This window comes from Zingiber officinale, chromosome 7B (genome assembly GCF_018446385.1).
Source record: "Zingiber officinale cultivar Zhangliang chromosome 7B, Zo_v1.1, whole genome shotgun sequence".
Taxonomy (NCBI): Eukaryota; Viridiplantae; Streptophyta; class Magnoliopsida; order Zingiberales; family Zingiberaceae; genus Zingiber; species Zingiber officinale.
In genome coordinates this window covers 2,538,374-2,551,624 of record NC_055999.1, presented here as the reverse complement: position 1 = coordinate 2,551,624, position 13,251 = coordinate 2,538,374, and the positions used below count along the sequence as shown (strand labels likewise).

Genomic DNA, 13,251 nt, shown 5'->3' with positions numbered 1-13,251 from the left:
ACACATCTTCTTAGGTGCCCTAGGAAGAGACAGGTCAAAAAGTGTCTCTGAGACCATTCTTTAAACAGCCATACAATCTTCTGATATGATTTCCTGAAAGCTTCTAATGCACGATTGTGTACTGAACATGTCTTGTTGTTGGTGACATAAACTCTCAAAAGGATATGACAAGATAATTGATGAGGTCATGCGCAGTCGATCGGGGTCCGCTCGATTAGGCTGCCTCCGCTCAGCGATGTCCTCAGGATCTGCCGACTTGTCTCTTTGCTTGCTTCCTGATTATCCGCGGTTATCTTGCTTTAACCAGACGCAAAGCTTGGTCAGCGAGACCAACTGCTGTTTATTTCTCTTTATTATCGGAGGGTCATTTATCCGGTCAAGATAGAACCTGACTTACTTGTCCACGAAGCTTAACAACATCCGCTCGGGCGTAACAAACCTGTTTGGCATATCCGGTCCGCACAGCATTGCATGATCCATTCGATGGACTAAAATATCCCACTTAACTTTATCTTTCACATCAATCGATCTTTACTATTTTGACCCATCTTTAATGGACCTTGTATCATTACTGGATCACTATAGTTGCAACCATATTGTCTGTTTTATCTTCGTTAACTTTTTCCTTTGTTTTGCTCGCTTTTTAAGTGCTACCCATTGAAATCTTTTATGATCATCAGTGACTTAAATTTTTCTCATGACTTATCATCACTCTCACTGTTCTTTAGGGTTATACTTTTGCTTTTACCTCGCTTTTCAGGAACAAGTACCCGACTTAGTATAGTTAACTTTTGGTCTTTTTTTTCCTCACAATGTTAAAGTGAAATTTTCATCTAGAAATAATTAGATAAAAAATAATAATAATTTCAATTGTTTCATTGATTATTCTGAGATGATCAATCTGATTTTATAGAAATTTTTCATCGGTTACTAGAATAAATCAAGAAACACGTATAATAATCAGCTCAGAAGTATAACATCCTTTGATTATATTTTATATTTAAAAAAAATCCTATAAATATATTATAGTTGTAGTTAGAATCATGAATGAATGATAATCTAAATATCATATGACGACGTTATAACCCCCGCGGAACATAATTAGATAAACAACCAATTAAATATAAAGTATGAATTGTATCATTAGCTTCATTTAGATCACAGCCAAGTAATTCAGTGTATCTAGACTAAAAACTTCATCTTTCTTGTTTTTTCTGCTGCTTCTCTCTCTTTCGTTGTCATATTGTCACGATGAGCTCATGATCCGCCTCTACTTCAGCGTGCCACACGTCAAGTGCAGCGATTGCAGGCGTTGATTAATGAGTGGCAGAATATTTAACAAGATGTACCTTCAATAGACAGACCTGAATCCAAAGTTCTCAATCTATTTATTTAAGTATAAAGAATATCTACCCATATTCTATTTATTCGAGGTTATTAGCATCTAAAGTCATCAGGGCTTTATCCTCCATAAAATAGAGCCAGAACCTGTTTTAGTAAAAAGAATTGTGCACAAACTCGTCCCTCGTAAGGAAGCCTACATCTACGACGAGAAGAGGGGAGAGGGGAATCCAATGTCACATTGCACGACGCGCGTGCCTTCTGTGCCTGCGCACTGTGCATTGCGCAGGGCGCCGTACGCTGCCGGTGTCCCAATCGACTCGTCGTTTAAGGTGCCGTCCCACACGCAGTTGCAGTTAAATAATGCCAATCTCTGCGTCGTCACGCCTGGCCTTGAGACTCTTGCCTCTGTTTTCTTCTCGTAGAGCATCGCACCGCCCCGACAGTCCCGCAGGAGCCATCAGCGTGACCCGATTAAGTGGGCTCGAACTTCTTGTCTTCTTTTGACTAATTCTAGCTAGGTTCGGTTCAACCCTCTGGTCATGTTGCGGAAGCCAATTTTCTATTATTTTTACGAGGCAGAATGAACGGTAGTTGAATTATGAAAAACTAAAAAGCAATCTATGGGCCGCGAGCACTGCGCGAGCCACAAGGCCCCAAAACTTAATGAGCTGTGTATTTGTATCTTGTCTGTGAATGGATCAACGGGGAGTCACTTTGCTCTCCTTTCAATTACGGCGGCTGCATAAAACTGACAGAGGCGTGGATTGAACGGACCTGAGACAAAGATAAGATAAGAATCCTCTCACATCATCTTAAAATAACATCCGCTATGCTGCGGTATTATCCTCTTACATTCGAGGGCGTTCTTGTCATGGTCTTATCCTGTCTGCACTAATGTAAATCCAGTCTCCAACCATTAGAAGCTCACCAGCAAGCAGTTGACTAACCATTAGCCGGAGTAAACGTCAACGTCAACGCCAACGTCTACACCACTCGATGGATTGAGGTACGATTTTAAAATAAATGAACCAACGGCGGGCCACAACCACGAGTCGCTCCTCGTTCAGTCCTTTGCTGTGGACTTCTCCGACGGGCCGCGGTCTCCTCCCCTGCCCTGACGCAACGCTAGGCTCCCAATCCAATCCGATTCCCAAATCCAACTATATAACGCCGCTTCTGCGATCCCAGTTCCCATCAATTTACGCTCTAGTTATTTCTCAAAGTGGTTTTTTAATGGACAGTGAGCTCATTCCGGGGCTTCCCGACGAGATAGCGCGGGAGTGCCTCATCCGCGTCCCTTTCCATGCTTTTCCGGCACTCGGTTCTGTCTGCCGCCACTGGCAGTTCGAGCTCCGCTCCCCCCTCTTCCACCGGCTGAGGCATGCCGCCGGCTTCGCCCGGTCGGTCGTCGCCGTCGCCCAGGCCGAGCCGCCGCTCGCGCGGGCTGCCTCTGGCCCCGCCTCCAAGTACGCGGCCTCCGGCGCTACCTACCGCCTTGTACTCTTCGACCCCTGCTCCGGCGCGTGGAGGCACCTCCCACCCATCCCATCCCTTCCCCGCGGCCTTCCCCTGTTCTGCCAAATCGCCTCCGTGGGACGGGAGCTGGTGGTGCTCGGCGGGTGGGACCCTGAAACGTGGGCTGCCTCCGGTGGCGTCCACGTCTACGACTTTGCGATCGGTTCGTGGCGAGAAGGTGCGCCGATGCCTAGTCCGAGGAGGTCCTTCTTTGCCTGCGCCGCATCGGCGGAGCTCCGGACGGTGTTCGTCGCCGGCGGACATGACGAGGAGAAGAACGCGCTGCGGTCGGCGATGACGTACGACGTTGTGGCGGACGCGTGGACGCATATGCCGGATATGGCGCAGGAGCGGGACGAGTGCCGGGGGGTCTTCATGCGAGGCGGTGGCGTCTTCCTCGTTCTCGGAGGCTACCCGACGGAGGCGCAAGGATGTTTCTCGCGGAGCCTGGAAGCGTTCGACGTCGGCGCCTGGCGTTGGGGCGCTGTGGAGGACGGCAAGTTGGAAGCGAGAGTGTGCCCGCGGGCATGTGCGATGGGCGACGACGGGCATCTGTATGCGTGTCAACCCGAAGGGGACGTGACGGTGGCGGCGGGGCTGACGCAGGAGAGCGGCTGCGCCTGGCGAAAGGTGGCAGAGGTGCCAGAGGACGTGCGGATGGCGCCGCATCTGGTGGCGTGGGACGAAAGCCTGATAGTCATGGGGTCGGATAAGCACGGCGGAACCCACGCAGTGTACGTTGCGGAGACGAGAGAGGGGGCGAAGGTGGCGACGCCGTGGAGGAGGGTGGCGGTGCCGGATGAGTACGCCGGCCACGTACAGGCCAGCTGTTGCCTGAAGCTTTAGAAGAAAAGTGACCTTTTTTTTTTTTTGATGAAACCAAGCAGATTTGCGTGTTCAAGTTTTACTCTGTTTTTCTTGTGTGTGTAAAAATATCTATATATAAAAAGGGAAATATATAGTATCAAAAGTAATTTTCTTTTTGCAGTTACTTGTATAAAAATATTATTTATAAGAATATTTTCAAAGAAAGGTTCCAGAAAAGGTTTTTAACTAAGGCACAACTACTGGTCCTAACCAACTGTCTCTTGCTTGATTTCTCAATATCACTATCAAGTTTGTTCCCTATATTGTACTTTTGGATAACTATATAATTAATAATAAATATTAAAATGCCAATAAGAAAAAGTCAATTTGTATAACTTTCTAATCCATTATAAAGTTTTCCTTTAAAATAAATAATTAGTTGTGCATTAGAAGGTAAATATTTATTAATTATTCGATAATAGATGTACTTATATTTTTAAATTTATTAAAAGATGTAAGTTGTTTTGGTATTTATCAAAGAGAGTATCTTTTTATAGTCCTCTTCCCATTCTATCTTTTCAAATTTATTTTTCTTTTTTCTATCATTTCTTTTTTCTGTTTCCTCCTATGCACATAACATCTCTTCTCTTTTCTCTCCTATTTTCTCTTTTCTCTCTTTTGTATGCATGATAACGTGAATTTAAAAAATCTCCTGAAAAGCTGATTCCTTAGCTGATTCTTCTAAAAATATTTCAACACTCCTGATGAGTCAAAATAAACAATGGATAATACTGTTTAACTCCTTTCACTTTCAGCCTCAGAAATCTATAAGACCTAAAATGGATCCAATCGGACCTATATAGGTTCATTAGTGAATTTCGGTCAGAATCCACTAATGGACCTAGACATGTTCGATTGGACTCATTTAAGGTCATATAGATTTCTAATTTTACAAGGAGTCAAACAGTACTATCTATTGCTTATTTTGACTTCTCATAGTGTTAAAATATTTTTAGAAGAATTAATCAGCTAAAAAATCTCATATCATGTCCACATTGGGCCTAATATGGAATTATATCAGGCCCACATTGAGATTTTTTTTTTGTCGATTGTTCTATCTATATTCAACACCTTTCGAAAAGTCAAAACAAGCAATGGACAGTACCTTTTGACTCTTTGTCGCCTTAGAAATCTACAAGATCTGAAATGGGCTCAATCGGACCTATCTAGGTCCATTAGTGAGTTTCGATCCGATTGGACCAATTTTATGTCAAAACCCACAGATAGAGCTAGAAAAGTCCGATTGGACCCATTATTGTTTTCAATATTCCCAGTGGTGGTTCAAAAATTTTGAAAAAAAAAATCTCTTTTTTTTTTATATTTTCTCAAACCTATTATGGGAGATCCGGCCAACTACGGCCTGTTATCTCCCTATATCAGGCCCAATAAAAAGGAAATAAAAAAGACAAAAAATTTCCCTTCACGATTTAAAAATTGATTTTCTGAGTTTAAATATTGTGTTCCAAATTTAATTAATTAAAGATTGAACATTAAAAAGATAAATTCAAAACAGAAAGAAAATGCTCAAATACCACTAAAAGAGGTAGATATTAGTTTACCCTATTTTATTAATTAATTTTCCTCATTTCTTTTGTTGGATCGATGAATTCGTTAGAGGAGGAAGGGGTGAATAGTGAATAAAAAATATCGTAAAAACTCAGGTCGAGTGCACAACGGAAGAATAAAATAATCAAAGTTAACAAGAGTTGTTTTATTTGGTTCGGAGCTTTTGTCGATTCTTACTTCAAGGCTCGCACTCATTGAGTGCTTTCGTTACGCAATTCACTAGCAATTCGAAAAGATGATTACACAGTCTAAATTACAGGAATGCTAAAAATAAACAATACCGACAATAATAAGGAAAAGAAAAACAACACTTGTCGGAGAAGCCTCGCAGCATCGCAGGAGCACAACACAGAAGAGCAAGCGTTGGAAGATCTTGTTCTGAGATGTTCTTTGCTCCAAGGCTCACCCTCCTTATATAGGATGCTTCGGGCGCCCGAATTCCTTCTGGGCGCCTGGAGTGTGACGTAACCCAGCCAGCCTTGAAGCTCCACGTGGCGAAGCGCGATGGGGATAAAACTTGCATTTCGAGCGTCCGGATTCCTTCCGGGTGCCCGTACCACTTTTCTCCAGAAGGTCCTTCTCCTGCAATGTAAATTATATTACCCTGTAAAATAAAGTGTTAGCGCAGTTATAATTAACAAGCAGAGTATTAATTAGATTCCGTCTCCTCGAGACCGGAATCTAATCACGATCTCAACTTAAATTTCTGAAATGAATCTAAGTTGGATCGACGCCTAATGTTCCCTTCCCGGGAACGCGTCCTCACAATTACTCCCCTCCAGTGACTTACTTACCTTCACTTACCTGCCAGACGTCGGGTCAACTCTTCGACCCGTCTGGACTTCGTGCCAGCTATCAGGTCAGCCCGTCGACTTGGACTTCATGCCAGATGTCAGGTTAGCCAGTCGACCCGTCTAGACTTCATGCCAGCTATTAGATCAGTCCATCGACCTATATAGACTTCGTGCCAGACGTCAGGTCAGCGTTGACCCGTATGGACTTCTCCTGCACACTTGGTCAAAGTGTTAAATCAATATGAAACTAACTTAACCTACTTTGTCATTCATCAAAACTTGAGTTAGACCGTTAGTGCTAACCGCACCAACAATCTTTCCCTTTTGATACAATGACAACCTGGATTAAGTTAGTGAAAAATTATGCAAGTAAAACAAGCAATTATAAGGTTTTTAAGTTAGTCTTATTTTATATTTGGTATTTTGTTGTTTTAACTAACTTAAACCACCTAACCCTCCCCCTATGACATTCATAAAAAACAACACAGAACATACAAAAATAAGCGATTAAAAAAGTAATAGATAGTGCAAAAGAAAATTTGAATTAACATCATATTGACTTGGGGGAGTCACACATAGAATTTTTTTTGAAAATTTTACTTTTAAAAATTTATTTTAAAAAATAGCTAAGTTTAGAAAGAGAGATAACTTTGTAAACTTTAGAGTAATTTTAAATATAAACTTTGTAAAATTAACCTTATTTTTAAACTTATAAATTTAAAACACTTCTTGAACATAATTTTCAAAAAATAAGTTTTATAAAAGTTAATTTTCAAATATACCATCTTTATAAAAGTAAGATTATTAAAATCAAGTTTATAAAATCCAAATTTCAGTGGATAAAATTAATATTCAAAATTAAATTTATAAAATCCAATTTTCAAAACCAAGTAAAATCTATTTTTTAACACTAAGTTTGTAACGTCCAATTTTCAAAACCAATTCAACAACTAAGTTAAAAAAGATCAACTTAGTTTTATAAAAGTTAGTTTTAAAAATATAGATTTAAAATATTAATTTTTTTAAAAAAAATATTTTTCAAAAATTAATTTCAAAATAAGGGAAATAAGTATGAAGATAATTAATGCTCTCCTGAACCTGACATATAAAATTGTCTAACCAATTAGTTACTTATTGACTATCAAAGAATAGCAGCTTTCACTTGTTTAGTCAGATTAAGTCAACTGTAATAAGTTAATATTTGACTAAACTGAATAACTTAACCTGATTAATATGTGTTTTGTATTTAACGTCCAGACTTATCGACACACTGAAATAAGCATCTTAAGTCCAGTCAATTTGTCTATACATCTCACCCCTTTCTATGTTCAACAATCACAAACAAGGTAGTCCTAGTGTGTTGGTGAGATGCTCAAATTCTAGCCCTATAGGAACATGCTTTCTAAAGGATTGACCTAATCTAAGGCTAAAACTGATTTTGAAATTCTAAAAATAGAAAATTTTGAAAATATAAAAGTTTTTATCCTAGAAGTTAAAAACAATCATTTTTGAAAATAATTTTAAGAATCCTAGTCTATTAATCAGATCAAGATAAGTCAATATCGGAGTCGAGATATAACTAAGTCGAAGTAAATCAGAACAGTATAAGTCAATATCTGAGACAAAATATAACTAAGTCAAGTCACGATCAAGTACATATAGTAGTGATCTAGTCTATCGGGATGATGAGGAGGGTGGTCCGGTCCCCAAGGAGCGTAATAACTCTATCAGCTCAGTATGTCGGACCCGGTTATCCTCTCGGGAGCTAGATAGGTCACGTCGAAGGTCGGAGATCTCCTGTCGCACGTCCCGTCGCAAGTCGGAGACCTCCTACTGTATGTCCCGTCGTAGGTCGGTGACCTCCTACCGCATACCTCGATGAAAATCGGAGACCTCCTGATGGAGACTCATCATAGATAGCTCAAGTCCGGCGACTCGGTCGCCTAAAGTGTGAGGAGCGGCATGTGGTGCTTGGGCTGGAGGTGGTGTCGGGGTCGGAGCGGCCTCGTCGAATAGCGCGACCATAAACTTATACTGATTTGCCTCCTCCTTTTGGGCATCTGGGTCAGGCTGGTGCTGCCCCTCCGCCAAGATAGGACACCCTCATCATCTATCTGGATACCTCCTAGAGAAAAGTTCCTAGATCTTACGACGTCAAACTCAGTCAGGACTCGGATATCACCTCTCGTGACGTCAATACATAGGGAGGCGATAAATGCTGTCAAAATGTGACAGTACAGCATGTGAACTCGTGCGTTGGTAATGACTCCAGCTGAGTAGATAATAGTCTGAAAGATATTTAAGCTAATGTCTATATATAATCTATGGCAAAGTGCATAAAGGAGGAAAGAATGAAATGAACGCATCATCGCAATGTCACGAGTGGTCAACGGCAAAATACAGGAGACTAAAACCTTATAGAGAACATAGTCGTGAACTCGAAGGGCTACTGACCTAAACATAGTAACAGTGGGTACTCGTTCTCCCCCCAAAAAAAATATGAATAAATCGTATCAAGAGTAATGTGTGAGTAAGGATCACCAAATGGTAGATCCCTATGAGGGTAGCACTGAAAATCGCATGTAAATGGTCGTAGGCCTAAAAAGGTTCGGATGATGGTAGGGGATAGTGTGATATCAGTACCAGCTACCCTAGTAGTATATGTAAGATCATCTACCCTGACTAAGTTGTTGTAAAATTCAGCACATAAACAATGTATACTGAACTGGTACAGTAAACAAGGTTCAATAAGTTATAATAGTCAACGACCTCTACGGCTGGAATACAGGAGCGCATGAAAAATTGTCTATCTAAACACCTAGTCCGAATAGACATATAAATGGTAGACTCAAACCTAATCATAAGTTCATCAGTAGGGAACCTAGGGTCGGTACTAGCAGTAGAGGGCCCAGCACCAGATCTAGAATGTTTCCTAAATTATATAAAAAAAACTAAGCTAAGCATAAAAAATAAAACTAAAGCATTTTAAAAACTTGAGAAGGAAAAAAAAATTTATCAAGGCATCGTGAATAAGAATACTAGAAATGATGACCTCGGTTGATGAGTAATGGCGTAATAACCGAAGAAGAAAAGAAAATTTTAATTTTCAATCCCTCTTGCGTTAAGGCTCGAAGAGAACCTTTGCAAGAAGTGGAAGGGAAGGTGCAAGAAGAGGGGGCGCCCTTGGTGCCCCTTATATAAGGCGGTCCGGGCACCCGGAATCACTCTGGGAGCTCGGAATGGTTAGGGCGGGGCGCCCGGAGTGCCTTGCGGCCGCCCCGGAAGGTTATACCTAGCAAGGGCGCCCACCCCTAGTTTTTGACCCTTTTTTTAAAATAAAATTTAAATTAAAAAGATTTTTAAAATAAATTTTAAGTTAAAAAGATTTTTTTTAAAATAAATTTTCAGTTAAAAAGATTTTTAAAATAAATTTTAAGTTAAAAAGTTTTTTTTTAAAATAAATTTTCAATTAAAAAGATTTTAAGATTTTTTAAATAAATTTTAAGTTAAAAAGATTTTTTAAAATAAATTTTAAGTTAAAAAGAATTTTTTTAAATAAATTTTAAATTAAAAAGATTTTTAAATTAAATTTTAAGTAAAAAAGACTTTTTTTAAAAAAAAAAAAATTTAAGTTAAAAATATTTTTAAAATAAATTTTAAGTTAAAAGGATTTTTAAAATAAATTTAAAGTTAAAAATATTTTTAAAATAAATTTTAAGTTAAAAGGATTTTTAAAATAAATTTAAAGTTAAAAATATTTTTAAAATAAATTTTAAGTTAAAAGGATTTTTAAAATAAATTTAAAGTTAAAAATATTTTTAAAATAAATTTTAAGTTAAAAAGATTTCTTAAAATAAATTTTAAGTTAAAAAAGATTTTTAAAATAAATTTTAAGTTAAAAATATTTTAAAATTAAATTTTAAGTTAAAAGGATTTTAAAAATAAATTTTAAGTTAAAAACTATTTTAAAAATAAATTTTAAGTTAAAAATTAATTTATTTTATTTTTATTTTATTTTAATTTAATTTAATTTTAATTTCATTTCATTTCATTTAATGTTAATTTTAATTTTAATTTTTATTTTAATTTTTATTTTTTTTATTTAATTTAATTTTAATTTTAAATTTAATTTTAATTTTATTTTTATTTAATTTTAATTTTAATTTTAATTTTAATTTTATTTTAATTCTAATTTAAATTTAGTTTAATTTATTTTAATTTAATTTAATTTTAATTTTAATTTAATTTAATTTTTATTTAATTTAATTTTTATTTAATTTTTATTTTATTTTATTTTATTTTATTTTAATTTTAATTTAAGTCCTTAGTCATCTCACCCGGTCTAAATTTTTAATCAGGGAATCCTATAATTTTGTGAGATGAATTAGATTCTGTTTTAGGGTTTGATTTAATTTTATGTTAGATTCAGGTTTAGCTTTGGGTTTAACAAATAGACATTCTTACAAACTTCTGGGTTATGGTGAGTCACTTGGACATCATTAGAATAACCATGCCTTCGAGGTTTTCCAAATAGTCCTATCAACTGAACTTAATATAAAACCTTGGTCTATAAAGGGTAGCTTCGGTTAGTTCCACTAAGTCAAATGCACCAGGTCGAAGCCATATCTTCCTAGACATGCATAGACAAAGCTTCCCTATTATCCAAAACTTCACCAGTATCGTTGGTCAAGTTAAACTATTATCCCTTTGAACTAGTCCTAATTACCCTGCCGGGTAAGTTGGTTTTGGTTAACCTGTCGGGTAGGTTAATTTTAGAGGTGTCAACTATTCTGGAGTCTCCCTCTGAATTATTCACCTATATTTTTAAGTTTTAGTTCTAGGTTTATGTCTGTTATTTTTATAATTATATTTAACTTGATGATAATCTGATTTTTGATTTGGTTTATCAGATTTTATATAATATATTTTATCTTTAGGTATGTAATATTGGTTAATTCCTACTTGGGTGGTTAAACACACTTTCGGTAGATTTTCACCTTGCGCCCGAAGATCAGAAGCACCAGAGTCACCTTGTGGATCATATCGTACTCTTTTAAAAGTTTGTACTATAAATGACAGATAATATATTTTATTTTAGAAACAGAATAGTGCTTTAGAATATTTCAGTCTGTCAAACCTTAGATATTTGCGGGCCCCTTTAAGAAAAGGGGTTAGAAGTACTTTATAGTCTGTCCTTTATTAGGAATGCTTTGGCAAACATGTCAGCGTTTTGAGATTCATGCTTAAGCACAATAATAACAGTATAAAAAGAGGTCTCCATTTATAGGCGATGATATGTGATATTTTATATTTCAAAACGCTCATTGCTACAATATTCTACTATTCTCTTCTTTCAAATCGTGTACTAATTTGAATGTTAGAGGGCCAACGTCAAGGACACCTTTTCTGATCCGGTACTAATACTCTCTGTGTTGCAAGATAACATGAAATCTTCACTTGATCAATAGCAAAACATCATTTCCAACTCACAGGTTTCATCGTTTTTGAACAAGATCAATCTTCCTATACAAAACTTAGGACTGAGCGCGTGAGACATCTGGAAACGGATTTCCAGCTTAATTAGGAAATCAAAAACTAAGCACACAAACGATAGAAGGAGAAGTAATACTACTCATAAATTTCACCACTTTCCTTTTTCTGACATTAAGCGGGCTCTCACATATCCGATCCTTTCTTTCTCCAATTACAATTACACAATTTCTGCTCACGGATGCATCAGACAAGACAGCCTTAATTTCCCAAAGCTAATTAGCACAGCTATCGTCTCCTCGACCAATCAAACAAGAAGCCCTAGCGATAATTCACATGTCGACCAGGTTACGTACGTTGTCGGTCGGATTTCGACATCATCGATCGCCGCCTGACCTTGGTTCTGAGAAACTGATCCAAATTAAGGATCCCTTTTCCCGCGCGCCTGCCGTACGTCGATCAGTCTTGCCAACAGAGGAGCATCGAGACGCACCGCCGCAGGATGTAGAGTCGCGTCCTCTGTTGCTTCACCATCTTGAGGAACCTCCGCTGGAGGCCGCACTCCTTCAACGTCGACGACGATGCCATAGCGAGCCAGCTGCTCAAGTCTCAAGACCAGGATTGAGATAAATTGGAGAAGTTGTGGTGTGTATATACATAAAAGTGAAGAAAAAGGGGGAGCTGAGAAAGAAAGAGGGGCGCTAGCTTGGCTGATGCCTTTTCGCCTCCCACGTGTCATCCTTATCCCTTCCTTCCAGCTTTATTCCATCAGTCGCCGGTCGACGGCCTCTTCCTCCCCAAATTTCCAACTCGTTTACTTGTCTCTCGCCGCTCGCCAAAGGATAGATAGGGATCTCCTAACCAATCACGTATCTTCGACAATGGTGCACGTGGCAAATCTTCGTTTGCACCGTCAAAATAAGTGCCGACATGCCAAGTAGATGTGGGCCCCGCTTTGCGTGTATGCCAAGTAGATGTCGGTAGGACAAAGACATGACAGTCCATCAATAGGTGTGAACTCAACGGCCAATTTGTCTCAACCGTTGTGAACTCGTAACTAATACTTGAAAAAACAAAACAAAAAAAAAACAAAAAACAAATTCGACAGTAGAATCAATAAAAACTCATTTTATATTTGTTTAATAATTAAAAAAATTAAATAAACAAATAAATAGAGATTTTAAATAATTTATTGGATATATATTCCCTATATCTGACAGAAACAGTCATTTCTTAGTGATTTTATTGGATCTGTTTCTCTAAATCTTATCCCATTCACGGTCTGTGCCATCATATATGGAACTATTATCCAACTCAAGAAGAGAGTCTTCTATTTCTTCAACTCAGAAGGGCACTCTGAGTATCATAATTTGTTTCAATCAACTGTTATAATTTAGTGTTGATACGATGTATAATAGTAGAATCTGATAAGGACAAAAGTTAAGAGAATATGACAGTCAAAAGTTAAGAAGACATGACAGTCAAAAATTAAGAGGACATAACAATCAACAGGTATGGAAAGAAAAAATAAGAACAGGTGACGACGTCAGCAACTTAATTCCCGGTCGAGTTCTCATAGACTGGAACTCCAGACTTGAGACACTTGGGTAAACAGTCGGGGTGATACCTAACCTTGCTTTGACGGGTCAGACTCTCACGACCTGGGTGTACTTAG

At 38.0% G+C, this 13,251-nt stretch overlaps 1 protein-coding gene across 1 annotated transcript; it reads left to right on the top strand.

Moving 5' to 3' along the window:
• Positions 1–2,147: 2,147 nt before the first annotated feature.
• Positions 2,148–3,818, top strand: LOC122005031 (F-box/kelch-repeat protein At1g80440-like). The gene has a single exon (XM_042559935.1). It carries the CDS (start codon positions 2,368–2,370, stop codon positions 3,703–3,705), a length of 1,338 nt encoding a protein of 445 aa, XP_042415869.1. The 5' UTR covers positions 2,148–2,367; the 3' UTR covers positions 3,706–3,818.
• The last annotated feature ends 9,433 nt before the right edge of the window (positions 3,819–13,251 follow it).